Source organism: Amphiprion ocellaris, chromosome 20 (assembly GCF_022539595.1).
Source record: "Amphiprion ocellaris isolate individual 3 ecotype Okinawa chromosome 20, ASM2253959v1, whole genome shotgun sequence".
In the NCBI taxonomy this organism is placed as follows: Eukaryota; Metazoa; Chordata; class Actinopteri; family Pomacentridae; genus Amphiprion; species Amphiprion ocellaris.
The window spans coordinates 19,947,247-19,968,023 of record NC_072785.1 but is presented as its reverse complement, the minus strand read 5'-3'; the positions used below and the strand labels follow the sequence as shown (position 1 = coordinate 19,968,023).

The 20,777-nt window shown below is 43.5% G+C and overlaps 1 protein-coding gene across 6 annotated transcripts in view; it reads right to left on the bottom strand.

Moving 5' to 3' along the window:
* ralgapa2 (Ral GTPase activating protein catalytic subunit alpha 2) overlaps positions 1-20,777 on the bottom strand; it is a 99,470-nt gene that overhangs the window by 3,871 nt on the left and 74,822 nt on the right. For 3 of the 6 annotated variants that reach the window (XM_035955700.2, XM_035955705.2, XM_035955703.2), the window contains 2 exons: positions 5,377-5,498; positions 2,071-2,130 (listed from right to left, as the gene is read on the bottom strand). In XM_035955700.2, coding sequence (XP_035811593.2) covers positions 2,071-2,130; positions 5,377-5,498 — 182 coding nt within the window. Of the gene's footprint in view, positions 1-1,023; positions 1,065-2,070; positions 2,131-5,376; positions 5,499-20,777 lie in introns of all 6 variants that reach the window. The other 3 variants (XM_035955704.2, XM_035955706.2, XM_035955701.2) reach the window with 3 other exon arrangements.

Here is a 20,777-nt window from a genome sequence, read left to right as displayed (position 1 = left end):
AACAAATCCTGCATTCCCGTATTCTTCTACTCATTCCTACAGTAAACACTTTGTGTTACAAATTAAACATCCACTCTAATGTTGGCCCGAAGGGAGACGACCACCTATTAAAGGTAATATACACAGAAAACAGCGTGGTAAAGTTCACCTCCCACACAACCAACTTCCCTTTTCGTTTAGCAGCCATTAGAGCACGCTGCACTACGCAGGCATTGCTCCCACTGAGGCACTTAATGACTGTGGTTGCATCTGTTTTGACATAATGTTCTTCACTGTATGGTCTTATGTAAGAATGAATTTTCCTAGTAAGCTACTAAGTGAAAAAATAACCCAGATCCAGAAGAGGCTAATGTGTCATTAATATCGTCATTATAACCCAGCACTTCCGCTTCTTACTCAGCCAAGACTGCCTCACGGTGAGTTTCATTTCTGACGGAAAGAAGAACGGAGACGGAGGGAGAAAGAAAACAAAGAGAGTCTTTAAATGGCCCTGCTATCCCATTGGTCCCCACTGCAGCAGTTCAAACAAGGCTTTAGATGACAAAGACGTCTTCCAGTGCGGCAGGTGTTAGTCTCAGAGTCTGCCCCAGGCAAACAGGCACACTCCAACAGGAGGAAATGAGGAGAGGGGAGGGTGGAGGGATTGAGGGAAAAAAAGGAAGGAAAGAAAGAAAGGAGAAAAGTGTTTGCTGGGGGAAGAGATAAAGGCGCGCCACATGCAGAAGCGAGGGCCAGAAGTGTAGCCGTATTGTTCATGCTGCTACTTAGTCAGGTGCTAATTGTCCCCACCATGCATCACTCTCAATTACCAGCCTGGCCTAAACAGTAGGACACCCCCACAAATAAACAGCCTGGTTTCTCTGTCCTTTTCCCTTTGTCACAGCGCTCAGTAAATAAAGCTTGGTTAGTACTCAATGAAAAAAGGAGGACTGGAGGGGGGGGCACAGCCAGGATGAGTGATTGAGCGAAGGGTAGGTAGGCTGCTGGACCAAAAACAAGCTTCCGGTCTGACTCGGGGCTTACCTTCGCCACATACAGTATTTGGACCTTTAAGTATTTTTAATCTAAAAGGGAAAAACAGAGTAGAGCATCATGTGAGAAAGCAGTGGACACACACCATACGGCAGAGCAGCAGAACCAAACACAACGCTGCTGAAACACCTGACGTCTCACGGGCGGATGGAGGAGCGTTCAGACAACGTGTGTGGCGTTGTGGTTAGTCGTCACTGAAAGGTTTGAGAGTCAGAGAAGGTTAGCTGATCTGGGTGACGAGTTAATCAACAAGTGTTATCTCTCTGAAGATACCTGGATGACCACAATATCTGATGGTACCTGACAAATTTGTCATTCACAGATTTCAAAAGTGAGAGCGTTTTGAAATCCAAAGCACGAATGGTGGGCAGTTCACATGGAAACAACAGGCTGAGAAGCATTTACCACCGATGTTACGAGTAGAGAGGGTTAGGGTGAGAGAGTAAAAGATGCTGGGGCACCTCAGGGGGTCATGTTGAGCTTTTATGTAGTTGTACCCAGAGAGGAGAGTTGTTTTTTTTTTCATGTGCACTTACTTATTGCAATAAGTACAGCGAATGATCACAAAAAACAAAACAAAACACTGAGCAAAGCAGTGCAAGGTGTAACAGCAGTGAGGATGAAGTCTTTGGCCCATATGACAGATGGACTAGCTCATGCAGGAAAGCCTTGATACTGGACTGAGGTTGCAGGGTGAGAGTGAGGCTACGGCAGCACATTCACGGTCATGGAGGACGAGGCTACGGAGGGTTAGCCAAGAGGGTAAAGAGATGGATGATTCACAAGAGAGGGCTAAATGCCTCACAGCACGCTGGTGAAACACTGCAGGAGCGCTTTATTTAGCGATTAGCATGCAGGACTTCGACTTAAATTCAAGACCTGCTCTGCATTTCTGCATTTACAAAAGGGCTAAATCAAGCGCAACAGCTAGTTATTTGAAGACACTCGGGCTCACAGGAAGCTAAATGAATGGATGGACATTAGCGGGATGTGGTTGGGGCGTCATGCCTAGTGTGGAGGAAGCAGGCAGAGTCTTACAGTCCAGTTTGGCCCAGGGGTACTCCATGTCCCAAACCATCCCCGGCCAACGCCTGCACACTGTCATGGAGCATGGATGACATGTTAGTGGCAGCAATGGGAGCCAGAGCAGGATGGACAGATAGGCAGATGGATGGACAAACTCACAAAAACACATGCACACACACGCACACACACACACTCTCACACAGACACTCCTGCACAAACAAAAGACATGGGAGAGCTGTAGCATGTTTGAGAAGGGTGAGAATGAGCAGCAGTGTCAGCCAGCCATCACAGCCACATTGAAGCTATATACCTGATAAGAGACGAGCGGATGAGTCATGATGGACAACAGTAATAGAAGAGATGCATTATATACAGCGTAGGAGACATAAAGCATTACACATATCATGCTTATGGTTTGAAAAGGCTGGAGTAGCTTTACTGTTTGGCAAAGAGAGTAGACAAAAACACATTAGAAGTATCTGCAGGGACTGAGAGTATTTGCCACAATTGAAAAAAAAAAATAGTCAAATAGTCTGCAACCATTTCAATTATGAAACAAAAATTTTAGCTTTTGAAGAGAAATGCAAAAGTATCATTGGTCCCAGCTTCTGAAATGAAAATATTTACTGTTTTTTTGACAGTGATAAGCAAACAAAACAATCTGAACATGTCAACTTGGAATTTTAAAAATCCTGAAGGAATTTTTAAAAATGTTCTTTAGTATTTAGCATTTTGTAGATCTGATAGATATATTCTGATTCATCTGGCAGAAGCCCCACCGTAGTCACAGAGGAGTATAAACTCTTTTAAATTTAGAAGGAAAAAACATTATATGACTGATTCACACACACACTGAATGATATTAGTGGGTAAGGTCATATTTGTATCAATTTTCCACTGAAACAAATATAAAATCAGTGATTTTTGCTCTGATCTATACACAACACTTCTTTTATATTGATATTTTGTGGCCCATTATACCTTTATCAAACAACTGCAGCTCATGCAATTTAAATATTTCACTTGAACATTTTGCCATTTCTGACCTATTTTAATTAATTTCAGTCTTAATATACAGTACATTTTGTGTGCACAGCTATGCTGCTTGAATTTTAAGGTGAAATATTTATACCTAAATAAAAGAGAAATATTCTAGATCATGTAGCATAAACTTTTATTTACAATGACAAAATTTATCCTTGTAAATTTTAAATGTTGGGTTACTTTGGTGTCCAGCAGAACTGACAAACATTTCTGTGGGTATGAACAATGCTTGTCCATGTTTTAAAGTTTTCCTTCACTGATTAAACCCCTAAAACTCATGCCTGTGTATCACAGTTACATATTTATTTATTTTTTCCCCGTAACAATAATCCCTTCCTATCATACAACGGCTTAGATGTAACTCTACACTATTGTGTCCTCTTGAATGTGTACATCTTTTAAGTTCATCCTCTTATTTTCACTCACCCTTTCTCGGTTACATTCAGTATCTCAAGGACAACTGGAACATCTTTCTTCATTGTAAAACTACTCTACACTGTACAATGGCAAGTTGTATTGGTGATTGGTGATGTACTTCAGCCATATGTGAAATAATGATACAAAAAGTCCGACCAATCCTGTCAATTTGCATGGGGCAAGTGGGGGGCAAGATGGGCTCCTTAGTTTTGTTGCGTATAGAAACTGTGCAAGTTTGAATCTATATTTTTGAGACTGCTGTGGTTTTAAAGCAGAAAGGCTCAGTTATGGAGTTCAATGCTTATTTCAGCCATGAAGTGTCCTCTAGCATATAAACACATTCTATGTCAACAAGGTAAAAGACGAGATTTTCTCTGGAGGAGTCTTTAAAAACACTGGATTGACCAGAAGAAGATAATTTGTTAAATCACTCAACAGCACTGTTACAATGCCGTGCAGAACAGTATTTCAGCATGCTACATGGGGTCAAGGATGTCCTGAACAGCACGTGAATGGACAGACATACACATAGCCTCACATTATTCTATTAATCGGTTTACATGCAGCAATTCTGAAGAAATACAAACTGCCATTCGTATTGAATAAGTGACTGTACAGGCTTCATTATGTGACAGCCTCTCACATTAGCTGCAGCATGTGTCCCATGCTGTTCTATTTTCAGTTCTGGCTAACCTCTCTAACCTTTTTTTCTGAGCAACCACAACAAAGGAATCTATGGTTGAAATAGTCCACAGCATCAGCTACCAGACATGAAGGACCAAGCTTTGGGCAGTTACAAGATTTTCCACTCCCCCTCCCCTGTATCTTCGCTGTGTGCTGTTTTTGTGCTGAGGATGAGAGCAGGCGACTACAGGTCAGACCGGGGAGATTTTACACCTCTGCAGGAGAGATGGCCCACCAGTATGGTAATGTGGCTGACCTCCTCTTGCCTGCCTGAATATCACACCTGCTGTCTGAGTATCTGAAGTCCGACACACACGTACACAGGCAGACGCTCAAGAAAAAAAAAAAATTAAATAAAAAATTGCAGACAGTTAATTTTCACATGCTCACATAACACAACAGAAATACTGCATACCCTCTAAACCAGTTTCAAAACATATAAGCCCTGACAGATTTGAAAATGACAAGGCATCTATGGTGTGGTATTGTGGAGTGCCTTCCTTGTCAAAACAGAACGTGTGTCGGGATCCAATAGAGTGGAAAAGTGCAATCCTGTATTGATTTCAGTGCTGTTGCAGATCGATCAGAGCTGGTACAAGTAGGAAGAACAAGATAAGACACGTTTTCCATTCTATTCATCATGGACTGATAAGAGTGCTGTGCTGACATCCGTCAGCTGTTTGTTGGTCGGATCTCTTAAGTGTTGGTGGATGAGCTCATGAAGACACACATACACACACACATGCGCACACTCTGCAACTGCCATTTAAAAAGGCTGCTTATATTCATAGGAAAGTAATTGCATGGAAAGATGCAGTTAGAAAAAAGAAGAGATGAACAAAGTAGTGGAGTGGGGCTTAGGGGAGTGGAGAAAGCAGAGTGTTTGAAGTCGGTTGGACAGCGTGAAGAGCCAGGGCCCGTCGTTTGATATTCATCAGCCAGCGTGGGCGTGGAAAGAGAGTGGAGAGAATGAGAGGGGTGGAGGAGGAGGTGAATGGGGAAAACAGGTGTGATGTGAAGGAAAAGACTGATATTTAAAGAGAGTTAAAAAAAGAGATGTTGAAGAAAGGAGAAGGCATGAGAGAAAAATGCCCAAAAAGTAATGAAGCAGCAGTGAAATAGAAAGACAGAAAGAGAAATGGAGTGGAAAGAGGATAGAGGTTCATTTCTCACCTGTCCCGCTTATCGGATAGCCAGGAGAGGGGGAGAAGACCTGTGAGGCAAAGTCTTCAAAGGTCATGACCTCTCTGTGGTTCTGAACAATGGCCTCCAAGTAGAGTGCCCGCTCCTCATAGCTGGTTAGGTCTCGTTAAAGAGGGAAACATAATGGCATATGGCAGAAGAAAACAAGGCAATTGGTAAAGTCTTTACCTGTAATTTAACTGATGATTTCAAATAGAGTAATTACATTTCAGACACAAAAACACCAATTTATGCATTGCACAGTTCAACAGTTAGAACAAATCATCGCAACAGTTAGATTTTTTCAGTGCTGCACTGCACACGCTATGAGAGTGAGTTATGAGAGTGAGAGCCGGCTTCACCAGGGCAGGACAGCTCCACCATCAGCAACCCAGCCAGAAGCAAAGATGGAACAATCAGCCATGCCACACAGCACCAAATGAGAACGCAGTCTCCAAAATAATCACAAAAAAAAGGAAAGACAGAATACATCACTACTGGCGTGATGCTCAAAACCTCTCCTCTCCTGCCTCTCTTCTCTCTAATAGAACCCCTGCTGCAGGCAGCATGTCTAGGACCACCCTCCCCGATGTGCTGCCTGCCACTTCTCCGTGCCATCAGGGGGAAAATTGGAGCCATTTGAAATTCAGAGTGACAAGCAGTGACTGGGGCCTGGGCAGCCAGCATGCAGGATGGATGGCTGGATTTGAAATGGGAAAGCTCCAATAAATAAATAAATAAATAAGCCTGCAAAATGGCTGCTGGGTGAGGGTGGAAAACATTCTGATGGCCATTATCATATCATTATCATAGATATATCGTGCTAAGTCTGTTGTGGAATGGAGGCAAGTGCGGGATAAAATATGGTGTACGGAACTATTGGAGTAAAAAGGTCTATCTGATGGCATAATGATAGTAAGCACTCTGAGATTTAGCAGTGTGTGTGCGCATGTTTGAGAATGAGCCTGATTATTCTCAGCTGTCTGTTGTGGCCATGTTTCCGTCACAGGCGACACCTGACAAATTGCTTGACAAATACATGCACTCTCGCTCTAAAACACACACAGCTCTGGTTACTGAACGCTGATGCCCACCTCCCCCTCATCTCATTCTGATTGCCAGGGTGGAGTGACACTAGGCTGTTGCTGCCGCCAAGGATGTACCAGGCTGAGCTGAGATAGGATGGACTGGGCCGAGAGGCTCTGGTCTGGGTTAGATAGATAGGACGAGACAGTGACTGGGCAGGGGGCCTGCCGTGGGCACATGCCGCCACAGCAGGGGCCAAGGCAACCATGACCAATGGCTTTGAGGAGAACCGTGGCAAAGCGGGGATGACGGGCACCTGAGCCGGGACACACCAGAGAGTACGATGGCCAAGCTGCTCAGAGTTTCAGACAAAATGCACAAAGGGTAAAGTAAAACAAGAAAACAGTGAACAGGATGAATCTGTACTGTCCATTGACAGCAAAAAAAACCCCCAAAACTAAACATGATTAGTATTCTTCTGACATGTAGAAGATAAATACCAATGAGAAAAAAACTGAAATACTCAACTTATTCTCTGTAAAAAGTTAAAATGTAAATCCAGTGATTCTAATTCAATACAGTTTTTTGTCAAAGGGAGTGAATATCTCCTTTCAGTCCACTAGCTGTTGGTGATTTGCATGTGCTGAAAAAAAATCAGGTGTTCATGCACAGTATTTGCTCTGTAAATGGGAAACAAACTGAGTGACTCAGATTGATCCACACAGCACTTTTCCAGCATGCCTCGTGTCCGTTTGAGCTCACGCATGTTTGTGCTTGTGTACAGGACAGAGGAGAAAGTAGGGGGAGTGGTGGGATGGGGCTAAAGGGGACAGTTTGGGCAACAGAAACGCTAAATCTGGCTAAATGTGCAGCCTATCGGACTGTGCTACAAGCTAAATATCAATAATTTTTCTACAGAATCAAAGACTCCACCTACTCCACTGAACAAGCAAACGTTAACAGTCCACACTGCTCAGTGATTTGTTTTGGCATTTTCATTTCTGCAAATTGAGAGCCATGGATAAACACATAAGATTTGGACATTTGTCAGGACAAAACACAAAGAAATCCATTAAATAAAAGCTCATAGTTCCCACCACAGGTAGAAGAGAGAACAAGGGGACAAAATAAATTAGTTAGACAAAGCAAGTGGGCTGTAAGACGTGACAACAGTTATCTAACTGATCATTCCACAGTGGCAACATTTCCATTTAAGAGAAGCAGAGCAGCATTGACTTTAAGCACGTAAATGTTGGTCCCATGGAACTCAGTATCTGTCTTCCAGTCATAGCCAGACATGCAACGTCACTGTTTTCTGTCACTTGCTGGAAACAGTGTAGGACAAAGAGTGGGCATCCCGCGCTCTGCTGCCATGGTAACTTGGGTCACAGCGCTGTGAGGTGGGTCATATCCAGGTTTTTGTGGATGACAGATAGAGTGAAAGGATGTTTGTAAAAAGAACAAAATGTGCCCAAAGACGTGATAAGTAGAGGACAAAATATAGAGGAAGGAAGGACTTGATGAAAAGAAATGAGACAACTTAGAAAGAAGCTGATAAATGAAAAACAGGGAAGGATGGGGAGAGAGAACCTCGGCACAGCGTGGGTCAACAGAGCCATATGGCTGTCCATTATCAGAGATGCAGATGACTGCAGGCCTGTTATTGAGATTCCTAAAGCAAATATTGACTCCAGCTGGAGCAGACGCTCTCCCCGACTCTGACACACGCCTCTCCTCCACTACTTCCTTCCGCTGCCCTCTATCCAAGTTAGACAAATGGATTATAGTGGGTGAGAAAAAAAATTTCAAAGAATAAAATGAAGAGAGATAGTGTAGAATTATCAAGAGACGAGAGAAAATATGACAGGCAGCGGTGGTGAAAGACAGGTGGTGAGGGAGGGAGACTAATAAAAGGCATTTTGGAGATGAGTGAAAGCGAGAGCCATAATCAGCTCACTTAAGTAAATGTACGATGCTATCTGTGGGTAAAAAAATTGCTGCACAGAAATCAGACCTGACGCACAGTGAGGGGTGATCTTGCTTTCTCTCTGGCACTCTCATTTTTATGCTTGTCTCTAATTACTAAGCCACGGGCACAGCTTGTTCCCCTGCATATGCACAGATGCTGCTACCTCCATGGAGTAACTTAATCAAGGGACACGTCCAGAACAGTGACGCAAAGACTATGTCCATGTCATGGACACCAAACCCGCTGACACTGACCTACTTCTGGGGAAAAAATAAGCTGAGGCTACAGCTGATGAGTGCCCGGAAAACATTTTATGTCGGTAAGGCTAGAAAGGTGGATGATAACATATAAAACATTACACTCTCTGGAAACACTACCTGCTATGAAAGCTTTCCTGATGAACTGTATTTCTGCATCACAGAGGGCTCAACTATATTTTGTGCCATAAAAAAATCTCATAAAGCAAGGGATGGAATATAAAAAGGAAAATTCACAGGTCTACATTTCCACAGATGGACTGCAACTCAAGTCACCCTTGACATAACTGTCATTTACAGCTGAACTGGGCAGACAAGCAAGACAAGCAAGTGTGTAGGAGGAGAGCATGTTGCACCACTTTGGGAATTTCCAAGTAACCCCTACGTTCCAAGCGGCTGCATTCTTATTAGGGAGAAGAGAGGGAAACCAATGTAATGTCTATGGAGCGTGGCAACCACTGGGATAGTAACGAGAAAAAAACCCTCCCAGTTCTGAGTTGATGTAAAACAACTTTAGTTAGGAGACTGACATGTGGAGGCTGGAAGGTTGTCGTTATGGAGTTATGAGGGTGGGGTGGGAGTGGTAGCTATAAAGAGAAGAGCACAAATCCAATCCAATAATCTGTCTGAGTGGAAACGGTCCTTTTTCACCCTGTCCCCAGCTTGCCCTCTCTTTCTTTTGTCATTACTGGTGACAAAGAAAGTGACTTATGGCTGGCATGTAGCAAGTAAGTGTAGGTGTGTCACCCAAAGACACAGACAGAGTCCCACTACTGCTACCTGTGTAGACATGTGTGTATGCATATACAGACCAACATACGTGTGCATGCATATGTATCTGTGGGTGTGCACACATATGTATACATATGCATGCGTGCTGTCCAGATGGCAGGGAGGTAGCTCTGGGGGAATGGTGGGGGTCAAGCATCTTTGTGGATCAAAGCCAAGGTCAGGGCAGCTGCAGTGGCCCATGTTCAAGGTGAATGGAAGCCTCAGATGGCTCTTCATTAGCAGGCTGCTCCATCTCTGCTGGACCTCATCGGCCAACCGCCACCAACCCTCATCATCCTCTCGCTCCCTTTTCTCTCTCCATCCACAGGGACCTGTCCTGAAAATGCCAGTCCACTGGGATCCATTTTGATCTGTGTGTAACCTCACCCAGCACATGCGGACACATACACATGCTCGCACATAACACACACACTGACGCCCTCCATCCACACTCCCGTTTCCCCAAAAGAGCCTAAACTGACCTCTGAACTGGTGTCTCTCTGGAGAGCAGCATCCTGACCATCTAGCCTCATTCTTTGTGTTCTCATACTCCCTGCTGACAAAAGTCCTCACACCACCAATGGCCTCTGACACACTCTCAACATCCTTCAAACACACAGAGCCTTTAAACACACACAGCCAACAGGGCTGATTATGCATCAGAAAACACTGCTTTACTAACGGTTGTTCTGAATGTGAACATTTTACATCCAGTGTTTCCTTACAACCGACACATTGTGCTTATCCTTTAGCATATTAACTATAAATGCTTTTTCTTCTCCCTAAAACTTTGGATTTTAGAATTAGCTTTAACTTTGCATCATTAGTATCCAAATTCAGCAATCACACAATAAGAGTTGCGGTCAGGAGATGTCCCGACAACCTATTAACTTTTGGGAGTTGACCAATGTTAGTTCTGTGATTCTGACAACACAATGAGGCAAAACACAGTTTAGTGTGAATGCCAGGTGAAGACCCATGCTATATCTGGTGAAGACAAGATAAAGCTAGACTCCTCAGGAATACCATCCCAACAGTGAATCGCATTGGTTGCAGCATCATTGTATAGATACTGGAGCAGCAGGGACTAGTTGAGACAAGGATGGTTTCAGACCTTGAGTCCAAGAGTAGCCTTGCCAAAATCTGAGATTGGAACACAGTTTTATGCTTTATTAATATGAAAAATGAAAGACCATAGTCACATTCATATGAAAGACCACGAAAGAAGACGATTTGTGCATTGATTGAACAAATGAACAACATGAATAAGCCAGACAGTGACAGAGACTCCCACACACTGCTAATCTGCTGATAAGGCAGCGTAGGGGGTGAAGGTCCAGATTAGGCAAAGGAGCATTAGAAGGGGTCTTAAGACGCCCCATACTGACATTTCACTTCTTAAACCCTATTTCTATCCACTTCTCAGTCACAGAAGTCAGATGATGTGTGTAGGGAGGGTGGCCTTTTCCTCCTCCTCTTTTGTCAAAGATGCCTTTTTCATGTTGAGTTTCATATAGTGTACTGCCTAAAGCTGCAATGTCTTTGCTTAATTAGTTTTCAGAGTAAAATTACAATATGGGCCTTGTAGTTGTTTACTCCTGCTGAATGCAGTTAACATCCATGTTTGCTCAAATGTAATATATGCATTGAGGACTTTGAAGGAATTTAATAACAGTGTATTTTTTTTTAACAATTTAAATTATCTCTATTTGACATTCATAACTGCAGTTAATTACTTTCAGTTAAAGACATGCAGTCTTTACCTTTTGCGATTCGGGATGTTGCTGTAAAAAAAGCTACAAATTCTAAAACAAGGATGTGTCACACATATTAAGATCTACACAATCACCACAGTTTTAAGGTAGGTACTCAACCAGACCAAATATGAAATACGGTTACAATCACCTCTCCAGTGCCTGAGTTCAGATGTTGAATAATCGCCAGAAAAATGTTTTTTCAGAACATCATGATGTGAAGTTGATCTCTGACCTTTTGGATACAAAATGTAATCATTTCATCATTTTATACCAGCAGACATAATTAGTGTATAAATCTTTGACCTTTGACCAACAATTCTAATCAGTTCATTGTTGAATCCAAGCGAAAGTTTGCACCAAATATGAAGAAATTCCCTCAAGGCGTTAATGACTTATTGCATTCACAATAAGGGGATGGATGGATAGATGTACAGATGAATAGACAACTTAATGTCTTCAGCCACAGTGGTTGCTGGCCCCGAGGCATAGGAAGACAGAAAAAAGATTAATAAAGAGTGCCACAAGGAATATAGGTGCGAGATCAGCTGTGAATCCAAGACACTGCTTTCACATGGTTGGCAATAGAACACAGGAGTTTCTATGTTCTTAAGTTCATAAGAGCAGCTGGGCAGCTCAGTGATTAGCACCCCTGACTTTGGCACAGGAGATTGTTGGTTCAAATCCCAGTCAGGATGGTGGGGACCAGGCTGCTTTACCTACCTATCTCGTGTTGTATTTACTCTCATGTACGCCGGTTTGGATAAAAGTGTCAGCTAAATGAAATTGTATGCAAGTCCTTTCTGGAGCACGATCCTTTACAGGTTCCTACCCAAAGAAACACTGTCTGTGAAGGAATGCTAGTCTAACAAGGACTTTCATTAAGCTAAAAATAACCATCTGTACCCAACCAAGCCACAGTCAGTGTACATCTTATGTTTTGAGTGTCCACAGAGAGGGCACACAACTGACCATCTAATCCTATGACTGGAAGTTTTAGCAAAAAAAAAAACATTTTTAAAAACAACTTCTAAAAAAATTAAATGCCCCTTAAAAACATCTTTGCCATGCACAGGGACAAAACCACTACTATAGTCCTCAGGCCTCCATGGCAGCAGCCAAGGTTAATCCTGTTTGTAGAAGCGCTGGTGGAAAAAGGGGCTCTTGTAGTGAAGAGGGACAGTTTAGAGATGAGGTGGAGAGTGCCTCTAGGTGCTTGACCCCCTCCTCTCTTAGCCCCACATCTGCCCATTAACCTGGGCCAATCAGCTTGACCTTGGTGAGGAGAGGAGCACAGGAGTAGTTCACAGCGCCATTGACTCCCAGCAGTCACATAATTGGTCTGTTAAGAGGAAAGGATTGTGTGTGTGTGTGTGTGTGTGTGTGTGGTTGAGGGGGGGCTTGGTTATACCGGGGTACCAGTGCAAACAGGATAAAAAGAAGATGTGGTCATTAGGCTTTTTGTTGAAAGGCATAGTACCCTGACTCTGCATATCAAATGAAACTCTAAACAGTATTGCCTCATATCACGTAGATGCTAACCAATCCTAACGATACATTAGGAGGTTAAGTTTCATGTTTAGGTGGAGAGCTAACTAGAAAAAGTGACAGAACTTTAAAAATAAAGATTGGTAGCAAAAGGAGACACACTTTAGAATTATTTGCATATAAACAATTGCTACTTGTCATTAGATTTGGGATTTAAATGAAGTAATGAATGTGGATTAGTGAATCAAGAACAGGGTTAAATCAACAAGAGATCACAGTGCAATCTCCAGGTAAAAATGGCATCATTTGTCAAGGGAAAGGGACTGGAATACACGGGGAAAAGGATTGTTGGAGCCACAAAAACAAGGGATATGACTATGGAGGAAGAAGGTGGAGATGGAAAGGAGGGAGGGGAGAAAGATGGAAAAGAGGAAGGAAAGAAAGACAGATAAAGCCGAGCAGGTGTTGATTGGAGAGAGGCCAGGCGGTGAGTGCCAGCGGTACCTGTTGTCACAGTGAGGGTTGAGGTGTGAAGTTCGTCTCAGCAGAGGCCCTCAGAGGTGTGAGGTGATTATGGGAAAACGGAGAGGAAGACATTTAGATGGAGAGACAGAGGGGGGAAGACAGAGAGGGACAGAGAGAGTGAATGTGGCAACAAAGCTGGCTGCAGGAATAATGGCAGAGTGGGAAGGAACAACAGATTGAGATGGATAAAGTGAGAGCGTGTATGTATAGTGTATATGTGTGTGTGCCCCACTCCTGTTTTATATAGCAGCTACTCAAACTTTGGTGTCTCATTAAACAGCTTCTTTGCTGTAGACAGCTGTAGCACCAGAACAGAAAATGCCTGAATGCATCACAGATGCATTAAATTGAATGGAGGTGTTTGTGTGTCCATTTTCTGGGTGAGCATAGACTCTCACAACATCAGATGCTCCTGAAGAATAGCAGGTTTCCAAGACTTTTAACAAGTAGCCTAATTAGTGAGTCCAGGATAAAGGAGTTCGGGAGTTGGGCCAAACAGTAAGCCCAGGTTAATGACATCTCCTGAGGGGTCAGTTTCCCACAGCAAGAGCTTTCTAAGCTCCAACCTCCACACCTCTCTACCGTCCATCTGGCATTCAGACAGCAGGATGGGGAGTTATGGCTGTGACATCACTCCTAACCTGTGACATCATCACTGCCCATCAGTGATTTCACACAGGTTTGCCACAGCTGCAGACAAAATCTGATGTCTGCTAGCTGGCATGACCGGGTTATTTACGAGATGACTGGAGGAAGTAGTCACCCATTTTCTCAAGTCTCTGGCAGCCCACCATTCCGCTGGGGGACACTAAAAATCGATTTTTTTCTTCACAAGAAATCATAAGCGCAGCACCTACACCGAGGTCAATGTTGACCCCTAAACTATGTTACAATCACATGATTGTTGGAGGCTCACAGAATATAAATGGTGAAGCAACAAGTCATCCTTACACACCAGAGACGCAAGATACCTGGTGACATCATCATTTTTTGAAGCATGGTTTGCTCAACACAACATGACTGCCATCAAAGCCTACCGGGCTTGTGTATTCAGATGAGCTGAGTCTGTAACCAATCTCCTTTTCAAAGGACTCTGGCCTCCATTGATGAGTCCTAACACAGCAGCCTTAGATGTGAAACACAAAAGATCGACATGATTAATCAAACACAGACCCATTACAGCCAGACAGTCACACAGGCCTCCACTGTGTATTAACAGAAAGTCATAATAAGATGAGCTACAAAAGGCTGATAGGGATGAAGATTAACAGATACAGTTCGGTGAGGGGCTGGGTGAGAGTTCTCTCTGAAGGTCTCCTTTGTCAGTGATGATGACCAGAGTGACATGAATGTCTGCGCCCTCTGGAAACATTATTAGGTCAGGACAAAGGTGGGCATCTTATGAGTTATCTGGGGTGAATGTGTGTCATATTTTTCCTTCAGTTCCTGAAATTTGAATTGTTTAGAGTCGAGACAGGGAGCAATAGCATCTATCTGATCTCAATTTGAACTTTTAATAAAAAGTCAAAGATGAAACAGGGAAGGGCATGCCGAACCTGGACTGTGATTGAAATCTGACAACTTATGAGGCATTTCACCTCCTGTTTCTTCCTGTTCTTCAGATGAAACTTAGAGCATGATAATTATTATCAGGCTACAAACTCAAACGCAGGTTTTGCCCACCTGTACCCACCTCAAAGCATGGCAGCAATCAAACTACCTTGATGTTCTGTAATCTATTTGACACATGTACAAAAACAGCCTGGCACTTAAATTGCAGGAGTAGTCTGCCAACTGTGGGTCATGCCAAATTACTCCGATTTTAACCCTACGATAACACTGCTCAGACAAGTACTGATGAAATATTAAAACAAAATGAACAGAGGCTTCTGCAATTTTAATGATGCTTGTGGCATGTGCAACAGAATAACCGTGATGCATTAACGCCAAGAATCTCTGCCTACTTCACCGCCAAGACATGCTAAACGTAAAGTCTTTGTTCCCCCATTGCCCCCTCTGTGAAAGGTTCATTGGACCAATTAGGCTGCCTGGCCTTATGCAAAATGCCAGGCATTTAGCGGGAATGATAATGATTAGCACCAGGTTACATATGATCACATCTGTGGTGAATGCACAGGACACAGAGGGTTAGTTACTTGGGGGCAAGAGTGGTTTCATTTGCCCCCATATTTGCATTTTGGACATTTTTTAATTCACGCCATTGTTATTACAATGAAATATGCACTCATCTAAAATGTACATACTAGATGATCAGGCCAATTTGTTCATGCTAATTTGTCAAAATGGTGTTAATAATGATGAGTGAAAATGTTGTTGAAGGGTCAAGGATGTGATGCTAATATTCCTGCAAGATGATAAGGTTTTCTTAAGTTTTTCCTTGCAGGGAGTTTTTGTCAGTTCATCTCTTAAAGAGCTCACTGTCTGAGTTTATAGCAATGTACACCTGGAACTAACACCCTGAGTTAGTAAGTGGCTGGGACATGGCCATGAACAAGGCTCAGCCTCATACCTCTTATAACTGTACTGGATATGGAGGATAGTAAAGAAAGATGTAAATATGTATACACACATATGCATGCACAAACAGAGAAACCCACACACTAAACCTTGGGCGAAAAAGAAAATAGACTTCTGTGTTGGCAACAGCTTTTTCCTAATCCTCGCCCCTGGGCTATATTGTGCAGTCAAGCAGGCTATTACATGGCAACAATTAGGGGGGCTGGAGCCCAACACCTGGTCGTCTCCTATTCTGGCCCTTCAGTGGCAGCTGACTGTACAGTCTCACAGCCAGGTGGCCCTCCTTCAATGACATTAGCTAGTCACTCCAGGGTTAATCAGGAGCCTGCCATCATCCAGTGGGCATGCACAGAGCCCCATTCAGATTGGATGCTTTTATTGGGAAAAGGGATGATGAGACAATGTTGTTGTAAAAACTTGTTCAACTGAAGATCTCTGACAGAGACCCCACATAATCAAAATGAACTTGGGGGAGGGGTTAGGGCCCCTTGGATTCATGGCCTAAGTTCGGTGCACTGCCTTGATTGGCTAAAGCGTAGCTCGCAGCACGTCAACTGTGCATCCTGCAGATTATAATGGACCTTTTCATGGGTGGACAAAAACAGATGGAGGAGCGGGAAGTGCTATACATCCACACAGACGGATGATGATGTTGGGGGAGGGAAACTGGATTTTGTCAAAGTCGGCAGATACAAAAACAAGTGGGTCTAGCTTGAGCGGGCCTGGCTATATCTGCCTGCACAAAGCCCCATTCCAAAGCCCCCTGGCTTGGAGATCTGAGGGTAAATAACACTCATTAGAATAACAAAAGCTATAGATTTGTACCCAAATCAGCCAGAGACTCATCAATAGTAATTAGAAGCTATACATAACTAATGAAAATGTGTACGCTACATTAAACAAAGGTATTGAGAGCTATTGTGTATCAAAATATAGAGCACTGCATAAGTAGACGTCTGTGGCACAAAGCTTTTCTTACATTTTAAACACAACAAGAAGAATACACAGGTGGAATGATGAATACAAAAATGACACATATGGTCTGAATGTATGACACACTGTGTGACAAAAGGCCTAAGTTTTTATGGTAAGAAGGTAAGACGGTGCTGTGCATGCTTCTACAACCAACAATACTTTTTCTTTGCCTGACATTAAGCTCAATATTATTACAGCCTGTTGCAGTGGAGAGACACAGGAAGATTTGAACAGCATTTCTCACTGTTGCGCTTTCAGCCACAGCCACCACTTGACAATGAAACACAGACTATCAGTATTAACACATCAAAGGCTGCTCACTGTAAGAAGAGGCAGACAATGCACAGCGATGCACACTTAAATGTTTTGTTTTTGTTATTGCTTTGTTTGTCTCGCCTGTCTGTCAATGCAAAAAATTCCATTTAGTGCAAAAATGCAAATGCTGCGAGGCACAAGGACATCCTGTGAAAGAGAACAATGGCCACAGGCCAGCAGATGAGCAGATACTGCCTTTGAACCATTTAAAGAGGCATTAATGTGCAACTTATAAATAATCAACTAATTCCTTCTTAAAACAGCCAATTAAGTATGCAACATTAAAAGCAATGCGGCCTTATGGATAAAAAAAAGAGCAATCGTAGTCTCTGAACAAAAAAGGAGAATAGAAAATTTAATGGCCATTTGGGGACAAAGACGCCCAATAATGTCACAAGGTGTCTTCACAAGAGTCTCCAAAAACCAGGGCCACATCAGAGACCAAGAGATTCCAGCGGAGAACGACGAGTGACATTTCACTGACATTTCCCAGCAGCATTCAATGTGAGGCTGTCTCAAGACGGCGTCAGAAATATCTATGGATATGCTTGAATGTGACACAGGCGTTAAGGGATGCGGGTTCTTTCAGGGGACGGCCTCAGCTCTGGGGCCGGTGATGAGGAGCCTGGACCCTGAGAGATTGAATGGTAATCACTGAAGCACAGATAATGGATGATTGAAGGCTCTTTCTACGCCGCTGTTGGATTTCAATATCAGAGAGGCCCTAGAATTGGGATTCTTATCAGGAGCGGTGTGTCAAACAAAGGAGAGCTGAGCGTGAAATATGGGGTCCAACTCAGGCACACGACCATGGCGATTAGCACAAGGATAAAAAAGGCCGCACAAACAAAAGAGGGCAGCTTTAGCTGGACAAAAGGCTGTCCACTGCCTTGTAGCAAGAGACACGGAAGGAAGAGGGGACATAAAGAAAAGGAGAGTCTACTTGGTGGTAAAAGGAGGACAGGACAAGAGTTTTTCTGAGATGGCTGGAAGATGAATAGTGACAGAGCCGACTGTTAAAGAGTGTTCCAGATTCCCTGCTTCTGAAGAGGAATAATGGACCAGCAGGGATGAAATGCAATATACCCCGCCTCAAAGCCATTCATACACATCCAAACAAACACACATCATCATTCACATACGCACAAACACACACAGTGGCACGAGGCTTCACATCTCTGCCAAGTCCATCACAAAAAACAAAACAAAAAACAACAAAATTATTCCCATTTATCCCCAGATTCCAAGCACTACTGCTTGCCAGGAAAGCTCATTAACCCTCCCTTCAAGAACCCTGAGACAAAAGAGGGGAAAACAAAACATAACTAATCAATGAAAACGCACCCATTGGAGGGGTGCGGGGGTGGAGGGGGCAAGAACACGCATCCATTTGGATAACCTGAGAGGGCTAACAGCTTTTTTGCTTTAGTGTTGCACTGGCTGGCTGTGGGGTGGAAAAAGAAAGTTCATTAATTAAACAGGGCTAGGGGTAACAGATGGAATGGCTAGCTGGATGCTAATCACTTAAAGCAGACAGACAGGTTTTTACACCCGAGCTAGAAGCAGCCGCACCACACATCAATCACAATGAACATGTCTTCTCAACGGCAGAGCAGTCAGTGTGAGGTTCAGTAGTGACTCTGGGGTCAGGGTATCTTGGCTACGGGTCCAATGACTTATCAGCAAGACAATTATTACAGCCATTAATTTTTTGTTGATACTGAGTAAAGATATTTGTCAAATTTTTGGTGAGCAATGTTGATATCCAACTAAACATAGTCACAGCCTTACATATTAATGGCCTATTTGGAATGAAAACTCACTGGTCATAATAATAACAAATGTAATAAGAACTATGCTATCCTATTTGACTCTTTAATCTGTAGAAATGTGCTCTAAAAAGCAAAAACAAACTTGACAAACAGAACATTATTCAAAGCAGTACTATTTAAAAATTCCTAGTAAGCTCAAAATTTCTTGGTGTATTTTGAGTGTCAATATAAAAAAAAAAGTTGCCTGGGAATTTAGAAATTCTTTACACATGATAATTGGCTCCACTTAAAATATTTTTGTCAGACCATTAGAAAAAAGCTCAGAAAACTTTAAACTCACTTTGATTTTACTGAAATTCATCTATAAATCCCTTGTGCTTAAATATATAACAAAACACGGAAAAATATTTAGATTCCCCATAACTGATATGCCAAGCAGTTGCCAAAAATACATTAAATCCATTACACAAGTGTAATAGTCTTGTTTAAGCATCTCTACCCGACAGACCAATGCCTAGTTGGGACAGAGAAGGTGATCTCACACAAAATTGGCTTTCACTTCGCAGCTCACAAACAGACAGATGTCTGACATGAATGCATAACAGACGGAGAGAGAAGAGGCGGGGCATGAGGGTGGGGGTTCAAGTTTAAAAATACACAGAGCATGAAATTCTTTGGGTTACACTAGGCTATGCAGTTTTTACTACTGATAGCTGATAACTATGGTTTCTTACTGTTTTGTGTGCTGTATAAAAATGGGATTATTTTAGGAACTCAAAAGCTCCATGGCACTATATAATGCATCAATAACAGTCAATATTCAAATTTAAGTCAAAATGCGAAACAATAGGAAGGAGATGAACTAGACTAAAATAATAACAGGAATAAAAAAACCGCAATAGTTACATGCCAGAAAGGTTGCAGTTCTACACATACAGGACACTTGGTGCACACAAATGATTAAGCACATCGGCGCACAAGTAGCACGACGGGTTTGTAATACCAGAGGCATAACAAATAAACACGGCTCACTATATATACAAACAAAAACTGAAATACACCAACAGGCACAACAGTTTGACACCAGCAGTGTGTGTGTATGCTACCCCAGGCGGGGCTCTGGGTCCCTGCTGTTGGCCGTCTGGTTCCATGCTTGCTCTACCTGTGTTTAAAAGGGGCGGCCCCCATGAAGCTCAGACCCCAGAGTGCAGGCTGGGCTGGGCTGGGCTGGGCTGGGCTGGGCTGGGCTGGGCTGGGCTGGGCTGGGCTGGGCTGGGCTGGGCTGGGCTGGGCCCCCAGGGCTTTCAGGGTGTGGGTGCCATGCAGTGTACGCCTTTTGTTACAGGCTGGGTGGCAAGAGGAGGAGGAACTAATATGGGGTGGGGGGGCTAGTGGAGAAAAAAATGAGTAATGCTATGAGTCATTCTGCATTAGCAGCAGGAGAGGGAGACAGGGGGAGGGGGGAGTAGATGAGAGGGGGCGAAGGGAGAGAATACTTTTGCATGTTGTATGAAGCTAGACGCCATATGCCATCCGAGCCGGGTTGCCTCCTGAGTCAGGGCTCTTGGTTTGACAGGCCTGTGCTTGCCCCCTCCACACCCCCAAAGCTACCCCCTCCTCTTGCCTAACTAACACCCTCCTCCCTCTAGGCCTTCCTAGGCTCCAGCAATGGGCTTGGCAATTGCTTTGCTTGTGCATGGACTGCGCTCTGTTCATTTGTGTGTGTGTCTATTGGAGGGGGGGTACTCAGTGATCTGAACACATCGGACATTGTCGTGAGTCCCGGCAGGAACAGCTGGTCAGCTGGAGAGAGAGGTGGGAGGGGGCTGGGACAAGGAGGGGGAAGAGATGGGAGGCAGTGCGCTACACTGATAATGGGATTAGGTTAAAACATTCAGTGGGAGAGAGACCCCTCCTCTCTTTGTAGCCCCCCAAATACTGCGTAAAATCTCATCTACTCCCATCAAAGCCAATGCCAGCCTCCGCCAAACTACTCTTGCCA